Genomic DNA, 24,729 nt, shown 5'->3' with positions numbered 1-24,729 from the left:
TTCAATCTGGAAATGTATTTATTTTGCTACTGGAATTATAAAGCAGAATGCAGAGCACAGCAAGCATTCACAACAGAACCTACACTGAAGGGCAATTACATTACACCCCTCCCATTCCCAGTCATGATGCTTAGTCTCATTTCCAGTACTTAACTTAAATTTAGCACCTAACCAAGCTAAAAGGCAAGCAAGCCAATAAAGTTTGTTATCAACGAAGAAAACTAAATTTGAAAAGCCAAAACAGTACGCAATGTGAACATGGCCATGTTTTCCACAAACCAAAGTGTTTTTTTTAATCTATTTAAAGATTATACAAATACTTCAATCATATATACGAAAGAGAAAAGACATAACATCTGACATTTAGGGCTGACAACTTCACTACTAACAAAGATCTATCAACAGTTAAAGTTCTTCTGAATCTTTGTGCAATGCCTCATAGGTCTTTTATTTAAGTGTAGCCTAGCGTTGAGACAGAACAAGACCACAGCATCAAACATCACTTGCATTAAGCACAGTAATTCATATTCAAAAGAAAAACTTTGAAACTTAACTTGGCCAAACTAATGCTTCACAATAATAACAACAACAACAACACAGTCCACCTCTGAATGCAACTATACAGATGAATGAAGGCATTGACATTATCATCGCTTCCCCTCCTGATCCACGATACAGAGACGTCAGGCTCCATGTTTGATCCTTCCTCCGTGACTTATAATCGAACAAAAACACAGTTCAGAGGGGAGCAGCAGCAGCAGAAGCATGAGGCCACTGTCATCAACACTTCTATTTAAGAAGCACATCAGGTAAAAACTGCTTTTATCTAGTAGAGGTCTGAGCCCCAACTTTAAGAAATCTTAATCTACAACTAAAACAATACACAAACTGACATTTTGTTTGTGTAATAGAGTGAGGCTGCAATTACACTGGTACATCTTCAAAAAGGGAAAAAAAAAACAACGGCAACACTGGTCCTTCCCAGTACACAGGAGACAGCGCATACAACATGTTAGTACATTTCTGTATGTAGCTTACTTTAAATTAGTCATAGATAAACTTAGAAACTTTCATAATCTTTCTTGTCCTTTTTGCCTTCACCCTCGAAGCTGTCTGTCCCATCGCTGTTGTCGCGGCGACGCTTGCGGCTGTTGCGGATGTTGAAGCGAGGGTTTATCTGCGGCAGGGGGTCCATACCCAGAACTTTATGAATCTGACGGAATGCCAGCAGCCTCAGAGCAAACTGTAGAGAAAGAAACAGAGAGAAAGCCAAGATACGGTGTCAGGAGACTGAACTAAACCAAGACTTGCAGATTCTTAAAGAGCTCACAAATCCCCAAACATTTTATGTGACGCCTGACATCTCCTGGTAAAAAGCAGATTATGACACAAGGACAGTTAAATAAGATATCTCAAGGCTCTAAGAAACCATTTTCCAGGGCTTTTCCAGGACATTTTCCAGGAGTTTCTCTTGACAAACAGGACAGCACTTACTCCCAAACACTCACACAGTTTACCAGTAATTCTTAAGCATTTTTTAATGATGCATGACAAGTTGAGGGTTTCCAGTTGTTTTCAAAGCACTGCCATTTCTCCTATTTAAACTAACCAGCACCTGATGCAATTTTTCAGTTCATGTTCACACTGCAAACTCTCCATTTTGACTCATGCTCAGACTGGATTGTTTTTTGTTTGGCTGTTTACATTATTTTCTAAATGTAGCCCAAATCTAAATTCAGTGTGAACAGGTCACAGTCCCGAAGTGACCTGCATGACAAATGTAGATCTGGAGTGTTGTAACAGTTGCCTGGATTCTGATATGACTGATAACACTGAGGTCACAGATCTGTATCTGATTTGGACCACATGACAGTGGCCAGAATCCAATTTAAAAAAAGACCAGATCCTGCAGTGTGAATGTAGCCTCACTTCTTCATGCCTGACAGATAATGTATAATACAAGAGCTTGTACTTGGGCACTTGAGGTGATGTCCTCTCTCTGTTGCTCTCCCATGGCTGTTAAGGTGTCCACAGGCTTCTTCTCACAAGGATCTACCAATCCTGGTCCACCTGTTAGAGAAGAATAGAAATAAATTAATAAAAACAGCATTAAATAATGTTTCACTTCATTTTATTTCCAGAATCTAACCAATTTGTGAATTTGGTTGGTTTTAGGTTTTTCAAAATCTGCAAAGTCAATTAACTCTATTTTGCACGATACAGCATGTAATGGAGCCCAGTAAGTAAAACATTAGTCAATGCATAGAAAAATAAAGAAACACTAGCTTACCAGGAAGTAAAATCCCAGACGAAATACATTCAAAGACACGTCTCAGTGCGTCGCCGGGGCTGAGGGGGGCAGAGGCGCTACTGATGGCTTTCTCAACTAGCAGCTCCATGGCCTGAACAGAGGCAACACAAGAGACAGCTTAGATGCCTGACAAACACACACAATCTCTGCTAGATATACAACAGTCAGTTTGTAAAGCTGGAATACGCTATCATTACAGTAATTGTTCAAAAGGTGAACTCGAGGATACTTTGTGCAAAGGGATGGTAGACGGAGATCTTTGCCAACAATACTCTGCCTGTGCCTAGTATTAGCAGCCATTGCTTGGTTTATATCAAAATTAAATATATAAAAGGCTGTCAGTGTGAGGTATGCCAACCATTTAAAAACAAAACACAGGGCTGTGTGACCAGATGACTAAAAACTAATGAAATGTAAAAATCTTTTCATGCGTTTTGCTTGAGCATTTATTCCCGTGTGTCACAGGTCACACTATGCACTCCGAGGGGTTGATGAGGCAGGGATGCAATCCAAAGCAACTGTTTCACTAGCATTTACACACAAACTACTTCAATCTGTTCACCTTGCTTTCTCTTTCCAACACACCCAGACACACACCCACCCACACCCACAGGCTTGCCTCGCCTCTGTTTGTCTCTATGTCTCTACAGCAGGTTGTTTTAGTCTATTTCAGTAAAGCAGGTGATTCTTGTTGTTCACCAGTGTGGTACCGAATGTACCTGGTCTGTGCTTCTCCACATACCAGATAAAGCTTCTCTATTTCTCTCTGTGTGTTTCTCTGGAAAAATGCTTAAGTGGGTCACCGGATGTTAATACACCTGGGCGGCTGAGACACTGAGACATTAATATTTTATATTCCTTTACATGCTTAATTAACAAATTGCACAAAGGTTCTAGATAAAGAGACATAAATGATCAAATAAGAGTTAGTACATTTTATTTGTGTAGTATATAATTCAAAATGTAATAAGAAATAAGCCTTTCCATGTGCTCATTATATTAAAACATTGAAACATTTTTAATTACACAAACTCAATTTTCAATCAACTTTTGTAAGTTAAAAAAGATTCTTGATTAAGCAGCTTTTACTTGTCATTTTACGTGACACTAACTTAGTTTTTTAAGTTACAGAAACATTCCTGATAAAGTTCTTTTTACTAGGTATTTTGTTTTCACAGTACAAATGAAAGGTCACTTAAAATTGTTGAAGCTACTTTTATCAATGTTTTTATAACTAACAAATCGAGTTAGTTTTACTTTACTAGTAATTTTCAATGTAATCTCTTTCAACAATTTTTGAGTTAAATTACTTTATCTGGTTTGAAAATTTTGACGCATTTTGTTTTTGGTGACCGAAGCTCAATAGCACCACCGTTTTCAATTAACAACTAAAAGATTTCACATTTCACTCATGAATGTCTCACCAGGGACAACCCAAAGTCACATAGTGCATCAGGGAGCCTTTAAAACGTTCATAGCGTGTTTAAACAACAGAAACTTACCCATCCCGGGAAGGGCGACCATGTGGGAACTCGCTGACAGAGGTCTCGCAGGATTCGGATGATGATCACACAGGACTGAAGTCCATTTGCCCTAGCCTTTTGATGCAATAAAGTTAGGTTTATGCAGTGACCAACAGTGACAAGAGATGGACCAAACAAGTGAATCAGTTCTGTCATAGAGGTCCAAACACTACTGTGCATAATGGAAGCTTGAGTATGGTTTGAGGTGCGTATGAGCCATAAGAGTTTGCAATCAGCTGCCATTCCCAGTAGTCTTGTACCTCACAGTTAGTAAGGGAGTTCAAAGTTTGCAAGATGCACAAGAAACGAGGACTTTTCTTGCCATCTTCTAAACCCTGACCCCAGGTTTATCCAGGTATCTCACAAACAGGTACTTAAAGTACAAGAGTCCACCTGAGAGGATAGTATAGGGACTGAAAGAGCCAAAGAAATCTGCTTTAATTTGCCTGTGCTTTTGCTCAGGTAGCAGAATCACAGAAAACTACTCAGATATTCCTTTTTCTCTCAATCCCCATTCTACAAAAATATATAGAATAAAAACAATACAAACGTTGAACATGAAAGCACTTCTTGATGGCACAACTTTGTGCAAGTTATTGTGCAGCCTTATGGAATCACATGTAGCTATAATGCAGTACTTGGAAAATTGAAAAGGGAATACAAGGATGCCAGTTCTTTGCTAGAGTATTTTTGTTTTCATACAAGTGCTTCAAATAGATTGATAATCAATACATATGATGGACATTAACCAGATCGTTGATGTAATAAGTGGCATCCTTGAATATTTTTTGCTTCAAATAGTAATAGTTTTCCTCATTATAATAAAATGAAAATCAAATGTGTAAAACACAAATAAATGAATAAACAAATAAATAATGCATCTCATAAGGCTACAATAAGAAAGTAAAATGATGTTCCGAACCTGGAACCACTTAGCGTGGCGCAGAGCAGCCAGAGCGTCAAGGCATTTTTGCCTGTCCAAGACGTCCGCTGGGTCTTTCACCATACCCGAAGTTACATCTAAAAATGGATTTGAAGTGTCAAAATGGTGATGAGGAATGGGTGTTTGACCAGGTCAGCGAGGCTGGCAGAGAACAAACACATTGCCACACATACCAATGTTTTTTTCCATGACAACCTACAGTTGGTTGCTTATTTTGCAATTTAAAAAAAAAAAAAAAAAAAAATGTACTGACATTCCTTAGAAACTGACTACACAAACCAACACATGGTCAACGTCAGTGGATAGATACAGATTGACTCTGTGTACAATTATGTTAAGTCATTGTATTTTGTAAAAAGGGGTCACAATGTCTTGAAGCCAATACCATTTTATCAGGTAGACATGTTGTGAGGCTTACCATTACCTTGGTAGGTACCATGAGAATTTTGATTTTCTTTGCCCAAGCATTGGGACGGAGGAGGAGCTCCGTGGCTAATGATTGAGAAAGAAAAGGGCAAATGGCTAACAGGCCTGATAAAAAAGTGGCATGGCAATAGTAGGTGTGGCAATGTTTTTGGGATGTAAGAAAACCTTGGTCAAAAATCCTTCCGAAGCTGTTGGGCCCTACTAAACCTCTGATGGGAGACAATGTAGCAGAATTTTTTTTTTGTGTTCAAAGAAACAAGGGGTCTTTTTGCTGGACTTCTAAATATAACTACGAATATAAAAAAGGAGGAAGCAATGGGTGCTGAAGAAGAGAAAAAAACATGAGAACTACCAGCAAACAAAAGGGGTTAGGATATCACTGCATGCATACCTAACATCAGTAGGTTGGAATAGGACCTTAACAATCATTGTACCAAAGGCTATACTCAGGTCCAACCCAAGATTCCTCGGTCATAGCCTTCTTGCCTGAACGTTTAACAATACTCCCCTAAGAATAAATTGAAATAATCAGATTTCAATAATAATTATTCAAATTATTTGTCCTCATCTTTCCATTTTAAGTGAAATCAAAACGACAAAAACTTGTCAAAGGGCTTTCATTTTTGCTCAACTGGTCTAAATATTATCTCCTACTGAGCCAAATTTTGAGTCTTGTGTGTAAAAAGGAACATGTCAATCAACTCAGGGGAGCACTTCAGAACAGGGGACCTCAGCCAGGTGAACTGTTCACCAGTACACAAAAGGAAGATTTGTTTCCTGTGGGAAAATAACATCCAATGTCCTCTACCAAATATTGATTTGAGAAAACATATTTGCACAATTCATTCCAAATTAAACTTGAGGAACAGAAGTGCCTCCTGTTATCTATTTGTTCATCTTCTGAAGGAATTGTCTGTTTTTGTCTCCTCATCTCAAAGAAAATTTGGAGAAAAGATACTGTAAATGCACGACTCCCATTGAATATAGCTAACAATAAAATGGAAACAGAATCCCCTGGAACACAGGAAACAAAATAGAATCTCACCTGGGAATAACTAGACTTAACACAATGCAAACACTGATCATGCTTTGTTTAAAGGATAAAGATAGCATTTGAGAGGTAGGAGTTACAGAGCAAAAGGCCTAAGAGCAATACTGCTGGCACTTGCCTCTTTCATCTTTAAAAAATAAAAATAAAATAAAATAAAAATTTACACTAGAAGTGATCTGCCCCACGTAAATAGAAAGAGCTTTAATTGAGAAAAATAACTGAGTTGGGGGTCTCTCATTGGCTCCCACCATAGACCAATAAAAGCAGATTATCTGAATCTAATGTTTAATTGAAAAAATAAAATAAAATCCATTCTAATGGTTTTCGTTGTTAACGATTACATTTTTGCAGGTCTTAGACTGTGCACAATAAACCCTGAAGTAAAGAGACCACAACTAAAGTTATTAAATATGATGAGCTTGCACTTCCTTAGTTGCCCCTGTCATTTCTGATTTATGAAATCCAAATGAGTCATAAATGAAGAGAAAGTTGCCAGGATGATAGGATTTAAAAGGCAAACAAAACAATCTTTGTGGAGTGCCAGCAGGACAGTGCTCTTCAGGGTGTCAACCAACATATTGAAATTGATTTCATAGAGAAATAGCAGAAAGACAAGAAAAGAGGTGCAATGGGAAAGGCTGTGATGGGTTTCCCAACCTCCGTCCCGGCCATTTTCCTCTCTGATGACAGGTGAAGTCAGTGTGATTGTCACTTGCATCTTTGGCTCGGTACAGGATGTCAGAATGATGGCTGCTTCCTGGATAGATCCCTTGACCTCATATTTTTCTGGCGTTACCACCTGGAAGAAATGGTGTAAATGCAAATGCGCTAACATTATTTATAGTCCATTGTACATACAACTAGTTGACAGTCACTTCTCTACGAAATAGCTAGGGAACATACCTAGCTGATGTCATCTACACTCAGTGGCCACTTTCATAGGTACAGCTGTTGGCACTCTACGCAGTCATATAGACTGATGTCTGAATCATCTGTTAATACAAGATACTTTTTCAAATATACCAATATTGTGTGTGCAGACTCCCCCTAATTTGTTTTTATTTGTTGGAAAGTGCAGCTTGTCCCCAGCTTTAGCAACTGTAGCAGCAGTGGTACTCTGGCGGTCTGATGCGCAGCTCCTCAGCCTGCTGTCATTGAGCAGCTGTTAGCTGGTTCTGTGGACACCCGTAGTTTGGCAACAGCACAGGACTGCCACAGTGAAGGCATGTTTTTTTCCTATTTATGAAGGGCAGCAGCAGAGGGGCTCTCTTCCAACAGTTTTCCATGTTTGCATGTGCAACGTGGAAGAACTGGACGTTTCACCACAACAGTCTCTGCACAGTGATTATTCAGTTTTACAAGCAGCTTTTTTCACTGATGTTTAAAAAAAAAAAAGTTAACTTAAAAGTAACTGAAATATATCCAGAAATATCCCTGCTGTCACACATGGACACTGTACAACACTAATTAAACCATGTATTGAAAGTTCTTACCAACATTAACACAAACATTAAAATCAGACGCCTTATGAAGACTGGAATCTGTCATTTGTAAAACACACACACCCGATTTCAAATGGAGACATTCTGCACAAAATACAAAAAGACTATTCAGTGTATTGGGCATCAGGCCCAGACTCCTGCACCCAGCCAACTGACCTCTCACCTCTCACTTCCATGACCTGGAGAGAAACCAGGACCGGATAAACTGAGTATGAGAGGATACGAGTTGTTTATTTTGACTGAGCTAAATGGTCTCGTAAACTTTTAGTAGTTTTGTAAAATGTTCCAACTAAACCAAAGACAAAGGGGTGTCTTACAAAACAAAGTACCTATTAAAGTGACCACTGAAGAGATGAATTGTGCTGTGATAATTGGAAAAGATAGTACTGTTAGTTGTTTGGGGAGGTGCTCCACAATGCGGGTGAGGAGGTCCTTGGTGGGCTTCTCAGAGCAGAGCAAGACTAGGTTTACATTCTTGTCCCCACGAAGAAGCAAGCCTTTGGCCAGAACTCCAACCCTCATCACTCCCTTCAGGGCTCTACAGTTACACAAGGGAGATGGGAAAGCAAAAGAGCACAACAAGAAACAATTAAAATGTCATAATTCTGAAAAATGGAAAACATCCAAATACAAAATCTCACTGGCTTGTTAAAATGAACAATATGTATTACTGCTTGAAAGAAAAAAGAATATGACAAATTTTTTGTTCTGAACAGCCAATCTGAAAAGCGCTCACATTGTTGTGTTTGGAGGAAAGATAGCCCATGCACTTCAAGTTCTGGCCATGGACAGATGCAAAACAATGCCACGACAGTAAATACTGTAGGAAACCCAACAGTAAAATAGTCTACATCTCCAAATGGGGTTTTGATTATAGCTTAAATTATAAAAGTCATGTGCTTTGCTCCAAGTGATTTTTCTGTATAAACTGTGAATCTTTGGAACAGCTCACAAGAAGAAAAGGGCAGGGACGGGTATGCAAGACGGGACCTTTACAGGACGTTTCAGAGTAGGGCATTTTCTTGAGGACATGAAAATGTTTTTCTATGCAAAAGGAAGAATGCTTATAACTTAACTCCATACAACAGTTATAAGCAGCCCAGATATCGCACCTGTCTTTAGTTGCCTCTTTCTTCTCTTTGTCCTCTTCCTTGGCCTTGTCCTGGTCTGTAATTATGTCTGAGACCAGTTTGAGGGCACGCTCTGTGATTGACACAATCTTCTGGATAGACTGGAGCTCGTCTTCTGAGGGGTAGATGGCTGCGTGCTTGGTCATGACATAGCGGTCGTCTGAAGAATCGGGCCGACGTGGGGGCTGAGAGCAACAGAGAAAGGGTGTGTCATTTTATCTAGGTGAGGATGCACTGACATTTTCTCAAAGAAAATTCTATTGTTAAAATTCGAAAGATTCTTGTTGAGATAATGGCTTTACAGTCTGAGTATTCATATTTCACTACTGACTGACTTTGTAAAATTAAAAAAAAAATCAGACAATTTGTCTGCCGTAACTTTAGTTTCTTTTTTAGCCACACATTAGGAAGTGAATATGGGAATATGCTAGCAATATGCTGAGCGGCACTATCTTAAAGCCCTACCACAGGACCCTGTGGCTGCAGGCCAGGCATGCCGGGCCGGACACCAAGTAGACCAGGAGGCCCCTGTGGATACCCGCCGTCTGGTAAACGACGTCGCTCATCCCAGTGGTGCTGCTCCTCCTCCATACGTCTCCAGTACATGTCTTCTTCATAACGCCTGAAAATATAAACACAGCTTGTCAAAAGCTATCTACTGGACTTTAGATTCTTGAAACATTTTGCTTCTCACTCAAAAGCCTTATTAAGCTCTGACTTAACGGTGGGGAGTCCCAGGTGTTCAATACATTTAACATAATTTACACCTTCTCGAGACAGGTGAACCAACAACCCAGTTAGGCTGTGTTTGGGTCAAATTCAGCCCTGCGTTTTAAAAAAATAAAAAATAAATAAATGAAAAAATGCTAATGCAGAGGATTGTGGCAAAAAATAAAAACACATTGGTTGTGGAGAGTGCCGTCTATCCTGTTGCTCCCAAATGTCCCATAGGTGTTATATTGGATTAATCACAGTGCCTTGTATGGATCCATCTGCAATCATGAAATACCATCATTTCTGCACTTGTTTGCCTTTAAATGTTCACCCCTCTGCAAATAAAGACTGCCTACAAGTTATTCCTAACATCCAAAAGACCATAACTATACCGCATCTCCATTCTCCAGCGCTCCTCCTCCTCTCTTCTTCTCCAGTATTCTTCCTTCTGCATCTGCTTTCTCATCTTCTCTTCCTGAATTTTTCTGGCTCTGATGCTGGGCTTGACCTCCACCTGCAGATCTGGGTTCACCTTTTTCTACAAGACAAAAACAAGTAAACAGTTTCATGGGTGAAATATAGAATATGGAAATAAGAAAACTCCCTTCAGATGTATATTGGACTTGAATGTCCCAATGGCTTGAAGTTAAATGTAAAGCAAAATGAGTACTTATGATTGTTGTCATTTCCATCAATAAAAGGAAAAGTGAAGGTTTAAACATTTGGCAGGCTCCATATTTATCAAGCATTTCAGAGTCATCCGAGCAAATTAGGCAGAAAGTTTGACTAGGACTCCTACCTCAGAGTAGAACATTAAGAGTTAATTCATGAAGCTTTTACCTGAATGCATGTGTATGTGCCTCGATTACATATTTATTTGAGATTAGGGATGGGGCCGATCCGATCCAGTATCGGTATCGGGACCGATACCAGCGTAATTCACGTATCGGAATTTCCCAATCCAACCTACGCAGATTTCCGATATCCATGAGCCATGTGTGCGCTTTAACGTTGTCTGCTGAAATGACTCCACAGGTGATTCCTGCAGGCCAGTCTGCTAGCTGGCTGCAAACTGTGGAATGGATTTCCTGAACGGACGTGCGGCTCAATGAGACAGAGTTATGAGACGCCCCGCTCAGGAAATCCATTCCGCAGTTTGCAGCCAGCTAGCAGGATAGCATTGAGCAGCATTGTGGCTAGCCAACATGTCCGCTGTGTGTAAATACTTTACACTGGAAACACCGCAGAGCAAGACAGCAAAAAATGCAATGTTTGCACAGCCGTAATTCAGAGACGCGGAAGCTCCCTCGCGTCGTACACACTACGGACGCAAACAAACACTTAAAAAAGCACCACACGAAACAGCACGAGGATTTTTTAGGCGAGCTGTCAGGAATCACTTCTAGAGTCATTCCAAAAACAAGGTAAACTCCAGGCAGACAACGTGAAAGCTAAAGGGATTACCGAGTGTGTGTGTGTGTGCGCGTGCTTGTGTGCGTGCATGTGTAAGATGTTTACACTTATTGCACTTTTCTTATATTTCCGAAAATGATGTACCTTCTGTCCATCTACACCAACCAATGTGTGTAAGTGTGACCTATCATTGATGACTTTCCGTGTACATGATAGTTCACCTCTGCAGCTCTCAAACAGGATGACTTTTCTATGTTTCCCAAATTTCTTAACTCAAATGTACACTATAGGACAAAATATGCCTCACTCTCAGAACTTAATTTCCTGTTCTGAGACACTTGATAAATACATTAGCATGCATTAAAATTCTGTTGAGATGAGCAACACATGTTGGCTACAAACCTTGTACTGCAGGCGATGTCTACGACCTTTTAGATGCATTTCCTTTGCATTTGGATCATTGAAACTACATTCACACAGCTTGCAATGGAAGCGGATGACTTTGCCTTCATCGTTTCGGACCTAGAAAGCAGTTACACATATTACAGACAGGATTTAAATGTATTTCTGCTCAGTAAGTGTATGTTGGCTCTATGTTGGTCTGTCAAAACTTACTTCCTCAACATAGTCGTGACCGACAGGCTGGACGTCACTCTGCAGTGCAGCCAGGGCCGACGTGGACAGAGAATCTGAAACTTCAGTCTTGGGGTCTTGAGTACCTGAAGAGGGTGTTGCAGGCTTAGGAGCCTCCACTTTCGCTTCTGCTCTGGCCTCTTCCATTTTTGCTGTAGTCTGTAATTTATTTCCACCTGCAGTGGAGAAATGAGACCATTTACAGTGCTACTGCTAAACCTTGGTCTAAACAGTCCTAAATAACAAAAATACAATGCGTTAACAGGTGGCTCTGTGAGGAGGAATTATCTGATGGAGTAGTGGTTAATATGGTTGACATGACAAGCATAATAACATACTTGCGAATTAATTCCATAGTTTACAGCTCAATACAGCTAAACAACAGAGACAGTAATATAGTTAATAACTACAACAACATCCTAGCTGAATGTTCTACAGCCTGACGGATTATGGGACTGATAAATAAATATTCTTTAACATGTTAACAATTATACATTTACAACCAATTCTAGTTGACATTGCTGAGAGCTGCTTATTTTGTCTCACTCTGTGCTGCTTGCAACAGTGCACTATACTAGATATATTGTGATATGTCTATGATAAGCCAATATAACTATTGGCTAAATTATTTCATGAATTTCATGAAAAGGATCAAGTGAGACAGTAAGACCGATGTGTTTACTAACCAACAAAATTAATCTTTGGGGTGTTGATTTTCTTCCCAGCTACGGCAGAGTTGGCAGCGGAAAGGCTGTTGGCTAATGGGTTCTTGACGCCTGCCACACCACTGCTGACTATGTTGACAGGTTTCAGGTAGGGGGGACTGGAGCTGGTGGCAGGGGAGGAGGAGGCAGCCATGCACAGAGAGCTGGTGGTGCTGGAACTGCTCAGTGTAGCCGTGGTGGTCTTGCTGGGCGCAGCTGTGGTAGAGGAAGATGTCTGAGTGACCATGCTGGGCTCTGTAGAGGGAATGGGCTTACCAAGTTTGGTATGAAGCTTAACAACCTGGAGAAGAGAATTCAGAGGAGAGAAAGAGCATTTTCACCAAGTATGAGGTGTCTAATTTAATGACCATGCAGCAAACTACTGACTCCCAACAATTTAAGTTTTTTTCTGTTTCAATCTATAACTACAGATTTTGTGGTTTGTAGACTTCATCTCTCTGTTTTTCTATTCTGTCTTCTGTCTGTTTTATCCCTTCCTTCTCTGCAGGGTTCCCACTCATGTCCATACCTTCTGGTGCTTGGCTCCACGGATATGTGCAGCATAGGCGTCGGCACCAGTGCAGGAAACATCGCAAAGTTCACAGCGGAGCTGGTTCTGAGCATTGCGGGCCAACACCCCTCCACCACTACCGCTGCTGTTGTTGCTCTGGGAAACCTTCAGTGCAGCTTCCTTCTTTTTGTGCTTCTGGCCTTCGAGATGCTCCTTGTAAGTCTAAAGCATTCAATGTTCAGAGGGAGACACAGCCATAAGTTAGTTTGAAACACTGACATTTTTATTTTTGTAGCCTAAAAACGTAAAAGGAACAGTGACTTAATCATTAGACTACATTCAGCCCAAGCTTTCTCTACTCAACTGTGCTGAGGAAATTATAGGCAACCATATAAATCTGAACCAAAATCTGCTCTTTGAGAACAGTCCTAGAACAGTTGAGCAAGCCTTGGTCAGAACCTCAGTCTACTTTCTCCTTTCCCCTTCAAGGGATACATCTTAGAGAAAAGATATAACAATACTGCATCTTAAAGTACACTTAATATCATAATGTGCATCCTACTTGATTTTACTGGGATTCACTATGTTTTAATTTACATTAGTGAAAGGAATGACCCTGTGGGATGACAATACTAGGGACACAATAGAAAACCCCCCCCAAAAAAACAGTAGACACACCTACCGTGTAAAACAGTGTATATTGAGAAGCTTGGCTGCATTTATGCGTGTGCTTAGGTCATTTGACAAAATAGTGTCATTGCACTCACCTGTGGGCCAGCACAGCTGATCTTGCAGACATCGCAGTAGTGGATCTGAGGGGGTTTGGGTGGCTGCTTGGGCCGAAGCTGCTTACTCTGAAAAGGGGGTTTCTTGGTGAAAGTGTTCCCCGTCCATGCTGCTGTTGCTGCTACAGCAGCCACTGCCTGCTTCTGCTGCTGCTGTTGCTGCTGCTGGTAGTAGCTGGACGCTGCCGAGTAAACCGCTGCTTCATAGCCAGAGTATGAGGTTCCTGGGAAAGGATAAACCAAGGCCTACTTATTCGCTACTCAATGCTGTCACTTTATAGCCTTTTGAAAAAGGCTCCATTAAAAAGCAAAGCAAAGATGTATGTGCATAATGTTAACCATGTTCACCATCTTAGTTTAGCACGTTAGCATGGTAAAATCTGATAAAATGCAAATCAACGTTTTTGCGGCTCTCATGTTCTCAAATTGTACTGTAATGAACTAATGTCACATTCTACAGATTCCTGTTGTTGTTGTTGGCACTTTACTGAATACAAAATTTCAAACAAACAAAAAAGCCTGTGCGCAGTGGCTGCTTAGTCTCAAAAGCTGGGAGGTGCAAGAACATGTGCCGCGCTCAATGCAAGAGGCATGGTCACTCCTGCAATGTTGTTCCATACTGATTTTTCTGTCATCATCAAGACGTTAGGGGAATGCAGAATATACAGTATTCTCTTATCTTATAAAGAGTGCGACTAATAATTTTTCTAGGTCGCACTGGTGCACCTGACGCTGCCCGGGTGAAAACATACATTTATTTCGCAAGTGCATCATCTCTCTGTGTTCTCCTGTGACCGAACTCACACACTCATGGTAGGATCATATCGTGTTCTAAACCAATAAGAGACAGAGCTCGGGCGGGTCTTTGCCTCTGATTGGCTGTGGTCCTGTTCACCGCGCTAAATTGTGTGTTAAAAAATTGCTGAGCCCCGGTCCTTCGGCGACAGCATCAGACTCGGAACCAGAGGAGGAACAACCAGTCTGGGATGAGCGCCGAGACCAAATTAAAAGGTCAAAATACATTCCTCCAGACAGGACTGGCTGAAACAATTTCCCTGGCTGAGGTACAACAAAGGACGTAAAGCAATGCACTGCGTGTACTGTCAGGACTGCGGTCAGAATATGGCCGGAAATAGTGCATTTGTGAGCGGGTCAACAACGTTTCTTATCGAACTTTTATTTCAATTTTTTTAAATTTTGCTTAGTGTTTTGGTTTGAAATGTTCAATTTCAGCTCAGTGAAGCACTTTATTTTCTTTTTATGTATAATTATGCTTCAAATAAAGACAAGCATTTCTCTACACCTTATTCTTGTCATTCACATTATATGAAAGTTATGGTGAGCGATAAAAAGGTGACCTTATGGCGTTAAAGGCGACGCAATGAAAAATTTGGATGCACCTACATTTTGTGCTGGTGCACCTAAAAAAGTTAGGCGCACCAGTGCAACCAATGCAAAAAGTTAGTCTGGAGCCCTGTAATGGTTTTCATATGAATCATGAGTGAGAATCCTGAGTGAAATGTGAAAACCACAAACAAAAACAGCTTACTGGTTTTCCCAGAACAATCTTTTGCACCATTATAGGCAGCAGTCAATTCAGTGTCCAAGCTTACCGGAGTATGTGACAGCATTTGTGCTGTAGGTTGGGCTTTGGGAGTAAGAAGGGACTACAGATGCGGCAGCGGCCACAGGCTGGACAGTGGAGGTCACTGGGTAGATGGAGAAGGTGGATGAGGCTGGACTGGGGGCAGCTGGCTTTATGACGGTCACCTGTCGAGTCTGCTGGCTCTGGGTGTATGATGTTACCCCTTGGCTATATCCTGGTTTGGGAGCTAAAAAAAAAAAAAAAAAAAAATACAAAAGTAAATACAAATACCTTTCAAAATCATTTTCTTTAAAATGTACAGCAAAATGTTGTTGAATTTGCATTAATTTTAATAACATGGTACATAGAGAGCATAAATTCTAAAATCCGATAGTTCCTAATGACTTCTTTATTCAAACTTAAGTCTATTTGCGCTGTACTTCTGAGTATGTGCCAAAGAAGTGTTAGTAGTTAGTATTACAACACTAGAACTTGCCGTTACCAAGTCAACCAGGACTGAATCTTAAGGATTACAACTTTCAAAGTTGTATAACGCATGTGTGTCAAGGAGCCATTTTTGCCACAATTGTGTAGTACATTTACTGTACATCCACAAACATCAGGGCAAAACGGTTATCTCTTATTCCTTCTTGCATGTTCTCTGTGGACCCCGATAAACACTTCCGGCTGTATTTTATGTTCATTTACATCGGTCCAATGCATTTTAGTTAAAAACAGGAGGGGAGCTGTAACAGTCCAAGTGGATGTGGATGTACTAACTCAAATGAAAGCTGAAAGTCAGCACTATAATCTCATGATCATATAGTCATCCTTTATTGAATTTCATTTTCTGAATTTGACTGGGGACGAACTCAGTGCATGACACAAACTCCAGATCTGAGCCAGTCTGCAACTGATGTACATGGTCTGATAGTGGAGGAAAACAGAGCACCTGCAAACACGAGAAGAACATGCAATCTCCATGTCCAGTAGGAATGCAGTGTACTTGTTGGAAGTGATGAAACTAACAGTTAATAAACCAATTATTGCTAACTTGCATAGAGGCTGCCCAGCTTTGGTCAACTGATACCAGTAATACACAGTGATTCAGTGATACTGGCATTGGAGCATCATCTAACCATCTCACGGAGGAAAGAGAGGAGATAGTGTGTGGGCGATCTGCTAATAGTCAGAAGCACAATGACAAGCTGTCTCATATGAACGGGTCCATCGTGGGTTGAACACGCAATTAGTACAACAGGGTCGTATGCTTATTTGCTTGAAATGAGGATACGTGAATGAAAATGAGTTGTGCATACCTGTCTGGTAGTAGGAGTCTGCCACACTGGGTTGTGGCTGTGCAGCAGCGACAGCCGCAGTAGCAGTGGGCTGTTGGTAGTACTGCTTAGTACTGTCATAAGCTACAGCAGGAGCTGTGGACCGCACATAGGAGTAAGAGTCCTGGAAAACAGAAAACCACATTTTAAAATAGGATTCTTATAAAAAGGTATAAGGGAACTTTGCAAGCTAATGTTTGCTCTCCTGAAACACCCAAACATCAGAAAAGTACTGTAAATACAATATGCTTAACTTTTTTTTAGCTTTTTATTGCTAATTTAAATGAATGGATTAATAGAATACAGTACAATGACATCTGTTGTCTGTTGTATAGATTATGGAGACAGAACATCTGGTCCCCACAAACCCTACAGAACATGCACATCCAGGGCTACTACTAAGAATGTGATCAAAATGACAAAAACAAGTTGTTTAAAAAGTTCTGCAATCGGTGTAGCAGTCCTGAAAGGGACAAACTTGAAAGGGTGTACCTGGTAGTTCTGTGAGGTGACGGGCGGTGGTGGTGGGGGGACTTCAGGCTGGCGCTGAGGGTAGCCGTAGTCAGTGGCAGCATGGGTTGGTTGGTATCCTCCATAAGCTGCAGCAGTAGCAGCGGCCACGGCGACAGGTGCAGGCCTAGCTACAGCAACCGTGGCTGCAGTGGGAGCATAGGCCGCCGCCACAGTGTGTGCCGCCACAGGTGCTTGATGAACCGTGTAACTGGCCACCGTGGTGGGATGCGTGTATGCAACCCCGGCAGCTGGCTGCTGACTGATAGGGCAACACAAATGAGAAATGTCAAAAGGTTAGCTGGCCAGTCACAACCTGTTGGCGACACACCTATTGTGTGTATGTGTGTGTGTGTGAGAGCATGTCCGGCCCCATATACACAGGGTTGTGCATTCGTCATGAAGTGGGACATGGACAGACTATGGCGGTGGTTGTAGTCACACAGTTTTTGCATCACCTCTACATTAGATGGGAGGCATTGACACGAGTCAGGGCATCTTGTGCTTTCACTTAACTTCACTAGAACAATGTGATATTTGTCTGGTCACACTTTACTCCTGCTGTGGAATCAATAACCAAAGTAATCATCTCTACAGTCTTTTCAGTTTGCATGTTGTTATCTTCACCAGCATCTAACAGGAGAAAACAACCTAAGTTGACTAATCACAGGCTTGTTGTCTTTTAATAAAGTTTACATCAACAACAGCATAGCCTAAGCTCTTGATACATCCATAAAAAAGGACCAGTGTGTAGGATTTAGTGGCAGATAACAACCTACCACCAGTCTTCTGCCTGTACAAGAATAATTCAATGTTCTGTTTGTTCTGGAGTAAGGGAAACCAAGTGCCTGCACTGTAGTGTTACCAGCGTTTTTGTTGACAGCGTAGTACCAGTGAAACTCATCATTATGGGCCATTATGGGCACAGGGCTCTTGAATCGAAGCACACTTTGGACATTTGAACATTTATATTCTTCACCCGACCAGAGTTGGCTGAAAATCTTGCCATGTGCTGCAGTGCATTTTGTTTCAACTATGGAAGCACAATGATACCGGCCCGTCATAGGGGTCGCTCAGTATGGTACAATGCACAATATTGGATTGGAAAATGAATACCGATACTTTCTAGCTCATTTGGCTGGAATTAACATATTATTAAGCCTATTCTGGCCCATTGGCAGATGCAGACAAAATAAAAACACATTCATACTCAAACTGTAAAATTCATCCTGCTGTTGCAGGCTTTGATGATGCGCTCCCTGAGACAATCCTGACAACAACCAGGGCAACTCTGATTTGATTTCACAAGCTGCACCACAGCGATCAAGTGAAATAATTATAATAAAGCTTAAACTCAAACAATATATTAACTGAATAAGTTAATTCAACAATATGATGACAGCTTGCAACTCAGGCATGGCCACATCTGAAAAATACCTGCAATTGGGCATTGTGTAGTGTGTGGCTCAACATAGTCCACAATTTCCAACACCTTCAACAAAGGACAACAGATAGGGAAGAGAGCAGATGGCAGAGCCAGAGCTCCTGGATCAATAAAGACCTGGAGTCATATGGGACTCTGCTCTGATCCAGCAGGAAAAGGGATGAGAGATTATTTTTTAAAACTTTTTGGGATTTAAAAGAAGATTCATCTTCACTCTCGCTTCTCAACATACAGTGTCCCAGGGACAATAAAAATAGCACATGGCATACAAAGATGCAGTGTCAGGGACAATTTTGGGACAGTAGAGAAATTAAGTGAAAGGATTAAGTTTATGCGTCATGGGATATACATAATTTTCAAATTCGAAAAACGTGAGGGGGCACAAGCTCTACACTGCATCACGTACACTCAGTTGCTGAGAGCATTGCCAACATGGCAAATTTCTGGCTAGATTTCAGACCCTCTCAGAAACTTTATTTCTAAAGCAAAAAAAAGCAACTAGCGAATAATTTACTGACTTATTCGGACAATCACTAAAAAAGGTAAGAAATATATTCCAATACATCATATTGTAATTCATTCCCAGGCGTAATGTTCAGAGTAATTGCAATCCTTGGCTCTTCTGCCAACGGTGCCGGGGTCTGTGTCTCTGTGTCTCTGTCTCTCTCTCTCTCTCTCTCTCTCTTTCTTTTAGCTTTTATGTAAATAGTTTGAGCTTGTAAATATTTAAATAGTGTGGGGTTTTAAAAACTTTTTCAAATATAGTTAATATAGTTCAAATATATAATGTCCCTGCAGTGAGGTTGTGATTATTTGCCAATCATAAACAAGTATGCATTTACACTGCAGTTTGCAAGGATGCATTTACATTTTTTTAATTCAGATAGTGCAAGGAACAAGTAGCAGAACTTCCATGGGGGACCAGAGTGGGTCAATGAATTTATTTAACGATATTATCTAGAATAAAACAATATATTTAAAGGGGACTCTTTATGCTAATTTCCAGCGCTGTATTCTTAGTTTGAGACTTCATTAGAGTAACTTTGAATGATTCACTCTTTAAATGCATCCTTATTTATCTTATACTGGCCCTTCATGCAGCCCCCAGTTCATCCACTGTCTGGAAAAGGCATTCAATTCAACGCAGGATTGTTTTCAGTCTGAACACACTAGTGGGCTCTATCTACTGGCTAGCAGTAAGCCAATATAGTATAATAACACTAACCAAAAAAAGGCAGCCTCCTTATCCATTGAAATAAAACTAGTGGTCCACCGTTTTTCAGTGGCCAATGTCAATATTTATAGAGCAGGGCAGCTGATCTGCGATATATAATGCAGTTATCAAAACAACGAAAAGTCAAGTATAAGTCCATGCACTTTACAATCTAAGAAGTTAAGTTTTAATTGTTTTATTAATTCGTGAAATAGAAAAATACATTGGGTTATGCTGTAGATTTCAGAATGATGGTAGCCAGTAGCAGTTTCAGATTTGGCTGTCATTTAGGATTGGAGAAAGCTGTTGACATTTAGAAAAGACGATGATGCGAGTCATAGCACTGTGCTCAAAACTAACTTTTTTGTGGATGAATTAATCACCAAATAAGACCACTGGGGTCTTCTGGCAAATAAGCTTAACTCAGCTCACATCTGGCCACAATGCAATGGGCTGCATACAGTGTTGACCCAGACATTCCTGCCAGTACACTTTACTGGTGGTTATTAGTATGTAACATGAATGGGGAGATGTACATTCCGGCCTCATAATGTTATAGACCGCTGTGCTGTGTTGTGTTTTGGTGTCTTGTTTAACACCAATGGATGTATTAGTAAGACTGAACTCCCTGTAAATGCTTTAGCTTTGCAAAGGTCACCAACGCAGCCTCTTCAATGCAGTGCATTTTTCAGTCTGAACTCTCGTTCACATCCCACTGCAGCAGCAGAGGGATAACCGCCCCCTCCCCCAGCTTCAACAATGGCAGCAGTGGGAGCCATTCAGCCTGTACATAACTGCACAACACACACACACTCAGCTAGAGTTTGGGCTAAAAAAAAACATAATGCAGTATTTTGTTAGCAAAAGGCCGAGTATCTTACCTGTACTGGGCGGCCGCGCCATGGGTAAATCCAAAGTAATTGCCGGTAGCCATTTTGGCATCTTCACCAAGCCGGCTGGGCACTGCGGAGGACAGACATACAGGATCACGCTAAGCTAACCGTTAGCAGCGGGCTCAAACGAGCGGTCCAAGGACTATCCATTAACGTCTCCTTCTTAGCATTGTTTTAACGCTTGTTACGGTGCTTAGTTGTTTCTAGCTGACAGTAAAATCATTTCTACGTTTTTAACGATACTTACCATAGGTGAAGGAGACCACTGGACATATGGGAATCATTGGTTTCGTATATTCTACAGACACCCGTATCGTAGACCAGCCTATTTATATTACGTGTCGCACCCGGAAAAGCCGTATTGGCGCCTGCGCAGAGCAAAGGGCGATGGGGACGTTTGTTTTGTGTTCCCCAACTTTATTTTAGCCACAATAATAAAATGACAAAACAAACGACAGGGAGTATCTGAAAACCGAGCACACGAATAGAAAAACAGTACAAACGTGAAAAATACATTGCACAAATAAGGAAAATGAATAAATAAAATAGAAATAGAAACAACTCCATTAGGTGGCCCTACTACAGATTTATTAACCAAGATAACAAACCACCTATCAGTGTCTGATGATATATTTTTAATAGAGGATCAATATTTTTCTGAACTAGTTTGTTTGATTCCCAGGGTATAATAGCCCCCTCTGGTCATTTGAAATGATCGAACCTGACATAGATTTTTAAGGCAGTAAATAGTTAATGACAGGTCTTCAGATTTCGACTCGTCCACCCTTTTCCATTTCTTCCAATAGGTCTTCCTACAATACTGGACCTTTAATGTCATCAAACAAACCCTGATTTTAATTGGCTAAATTAATGGGGACCTAAGGGACATGTAATTGGTCTCAACAACAAATATTTAGTAATCATAATTTGGTTTGGTTCGATTGCTTCTCTTAAGTATTTTCATTTGTATGGAGATTCCCATAATCTATTGTATGCACCCCAGTACTGATTTTCTTAAACCAGCTGGTAATGACTGTGTTGTAAAGTTTGTTCATTTTCAAATGTAAATGATATGATCAAGGATGCCCATGGACTACATAGAGACCCTATAGTCTATAATATATAAATATATAGATACAGTGTATCTATGGTTTTAAGATGTTATCAGTTATTGTATTCAATGTTTGAGTGCATTGTTAGCGTTGCCTTTCTGGCTAGATTTAGTGACCTTTCAGACCCTCTTAGCTACTTTATTTCTAAAAAGTGGATGGTGACAAATTAAGCGACTCAATCAGACCATTAGGGAAAAGACGAGGAATGTATTCTAATACAATATATTATCATTCATTCCTATGCATGCTGCTCACAGTAATCCCAGTCTATAGCTCTTCTGCCAACAGCGCCACAGTCTCTCCCTCTCCTCTTGTGCCGTGCACAAGCAGTCAGTAGGTGTTTGTAATGGTCTTCCTAAAGCTTATACTGTATATAAAAAAGCCTGTTTGAGCTTGTACATATTTAAATAGATCATTTGTTACCCTCCCTTTTTACTCCATATACAATGTCCCTGTTGTGACTTTGTAAATAATAATAATTATTATAATATAATTATATTATAATTATGTGACTTAATAATAATTATGCCCAAAGTGTGTTCATGTAAATTTCCATTTATCGATCAGAAACAGGTTTGTTTCTGCAGTCTGCAGAGATGCATTTATTGATCGAACAGTTAGGAATAAGCAAGAAACAGTAACTCAACCAATGAGTGAAAGAATAATGAAAACTGACTGTGGCCAAACATCTTCTACGGAACTTCTACGGCGGACCAGAATGAGTCAATGAAGTGACGTGAGTTACTGAAACAAAGTTATTAAACTATATTCATTATGCAGAATGAAAAAAAGAACTTCAGTTTGGGATAATGGTTGATAAGTCTGGTACAGTTGGAAGTAAAATTCAGGACTGGATTCTGGGGGTAAAGGTTCATTTAGAGCCCTAACTTACCCGCCCATTTTTTCTCTCACTTTGCCAGATTGTTATAGTTGCTTTGTTGTTTCATAAAGTTGCTGTTGAGCCTCTGATCTCTGCACCCTGTACCTGCAACCTGGACCCTACACTGATATCTGAAACCTGTACCTGCCTATCTGCCTGTAAGCTCATGTTACCATTGTACTATCTGCTTTCCATTCCTATTTCTAGACTGTGTGCATGGGACCCACGTGACCTATGACCTCTCTCAAAGATCTTTAGTGTGATGCTCCTCTGGACAGTTTACTTATTACTTATTTACTTTATACTAATACATTCTTTATGGAATAAATCTGTGTTTCTGCTTTCTATGGTTAACTGACCCTGGCCTATACTCTGCCAAGCTTGTGGTCAATGGTCCCAGACTGTCTATACAGGAAGATTATAAGACCATGTCTTTATTTCTTGATATGGTACATAAAAACTGGATTCTGTTGTTTAGACTAGGTAGATTAGAAGAGCCAAGTCCTTGTATATGTACACATACTGCATTTGGCAGTAATATAAAGCTGATTCTGAGTCAGAAATATTGTATTAACACATGCTTTGGGCCACAACTTATGTTACATGATATTGTTACAAACACATAATAAAACATACCAACACATTCTGATCAGTCACCTTAACTATGATAGACGACAAAACATGACAAGCTGAGCAGGAGAACCGATCTATATATCTGCTGCTGTAGAGAAAAGTCTTCCTCTGTCTATCAGCTCTGTCAGTCCATTACGATGTATGTTAAACTCTAAAAGTGTTCAGATGTTTTCTAAAATGTAGGTGCAAGGTAATCATAGGCAGCAAATATCAATCTACACAAAGAGACAGGAAGTTAAAAGACAATACTTCTTTGTTGCTGAAACACATGAGCTCAATATCCCACAATAGCAACCTGAATTGCTTTTGTACTTTTATTTATCTACTATTTTCTATATTGAGCTGTACTTAATTGTATAATTGCACTGCTGCAACACCTTAACCTCCCCTAGGGAGATGAATACAGGTTTATCTTATCTTGCTGTATAATGAGGCCAAAAGATGATGCCACTGTATTTCAGTACAGCAGTGCACGGTGGGTGGCAGCAATGCACATGTCATGTTTGATCTGCCTCTAAAAAGACCAATGATCGCTGTTGTTATGATTCTCCAGTACATTGTTAAAAAAGCATGCAAACAGAGAGCAAAACAGTGAATAATAATCTAATGTCAAATGTGGAGTATTAACAAAAAAGAAAACCTGACACACATTGGCCAGAATATTAGCACATAGTTATTCATATATCTATATAGTGCAAATTCAACCAGTCCCAGTGAATTCTGCATGACCTTTCAATTTTGTCCAGTCACCACCCTTTTTCCACAAATTTGACCAATATGTAGTTTCCCAAAACGTTGCAGTTGCCAACCTATGAGCGATTTTATTCTCAGTGGAACAAGTTTCTTGTCTTATTGCAAAAAAATGCCTAGAAACATTGCAACATCTATCACAATTTATTAGAAAAGCTGCCATGAAATCAGGGCAAGCATTTTAGGCCACAAGAATCCCAAAAGATTCCTGCGAGGGATATGGATAATCGTAGTGAATCTGCATTAGATATGTAAGGAACTGAACACTGTAAAGGACAGAAGGTAAATGGTTCACATTAAAGCACTGCACTAAAACAGTGTACTGAGGAATTCTTAAGTAAAAAATGTGAGCACAGGACTTGAAGAGCTTAGGAGTGTTGTGTATTTTACATTGTGGTAATTCACTACTTCCACCGCTGTATGTTCCTCAGGGGGCTCAGTGTGGATTATATTCGGTCACTGGTTTATTGCCCTGACTCCACCCACTCCGATACAGCAGGTGGCAGTAAACATTTTTAATGTTGAGAGAAAGCAACTATCCCAGCACATTGAGACTCCGTTGTGGAGCTTTCAGGACATCTCCAATTCCAGCTCTGTTCATTGAAATGGGTGAAATGCCCTTATGTTGAAGGCGCATTAAGTTGGGAATGCAGTATTGGGTAAAATTGAATGGATCTAATTTAGCATTCCCAGCAAGGTGTCTTATGCAAGGGACACTGGATTCTT

General features: G+C 40.3%; 1 protein-coding gene across 2 annotated transcripts; it reads right to left on the bottom strand.

Moving 5' to 3' along the window:
* On the bottom strand, positions 1-20,989 carry zfr (zinc finger RNA binding protein). 2 transcript variants are annotated; one of them, XM_051422154.1, is made up of 20 exons: positions 20,876-20,989; positions 20,617-20,698; positions 17,061-17,340; positions 16,551-16,692; positions 15,260-15,478; positions 13,629-13,870; positions 12,880-13,083; positions 12,333-12,651; positions 11,629-11,822; positions 11,416-11,535; positions 9,993-10,138; positions 9,352-9,508; positions 8,869-9,071; positions 8,144-8,294; positions 6,912-7,053; positions 4,757-4,854; positions 3,814-3,909; positions 2,291-2,402; positions 1,973-2,070; positions 1-1,243 (listed from the first exon to the last, which is right to left on the bottom strand). In XM_051422154.1, the coding sequence occupies exons 1-20, from the start codon at positions 20,910-20,912 to the stop codon at positions 1,061-1,063; spliced, it is 3,225 nt and encodes a 1,074-aa protein (XP_051278114.1). In that variant the 5' UTR covers positions 20,913-20,989; the 3' UTR covers positions 1-1,060. The 2 variants fall into 2 exon arrangements, with proteins under 2 accessions (XP_051278114.1, XP_051278115.1); XM_051422155.1 differs by lacking the exons at positions 1-1,243; positions 1,973-2,070; positions 2,291-2,402; positions 4,757-4,854.
* Positions 20,990-24,729: the final 3,740 nt, after the last annotated feature.

The sequence above is a fragment of the Dicentrarchus labrax genome, unplaced genomic scaffold (genome assembly GCF_905237075.1).
Source record: "Dicentrarchus labrax unplaced genomic scaffold, dlabrax2021, whole genome shotgun sequence".
Classification (NCBI taxonomy): Eukaryota; Metazoa; Chordata; class Actinopteri; family Moronidae; genus Dicentrarchus; species Dicentrarchus labrax.
This window is presented reverse-complemented; position numbering and strand designations above follow the sequence as displayed.

Coding starts and splice junctions, on each gene's coding strand:
- zfr (XM_051422154.1), bottom strand. CDS start 20,912: ATGATTCCCATATGTCCAGTGGTCTCCTTCACCTATG. Junction 20,699..20,875: donor AGTGGTCTCCTTCACCTATG/GTAAGTATCGTT, acceptor TGTCCTCCGCAG/TGCCCAGCCGGCTTGGTGAA. Junction 16,693..17,060: donor TCACCTCACAGAACTACCAG/GTACACCCTTTC, acceptor TCTGTTTTCCAG/GACTCTTACTCCTATGTGCG.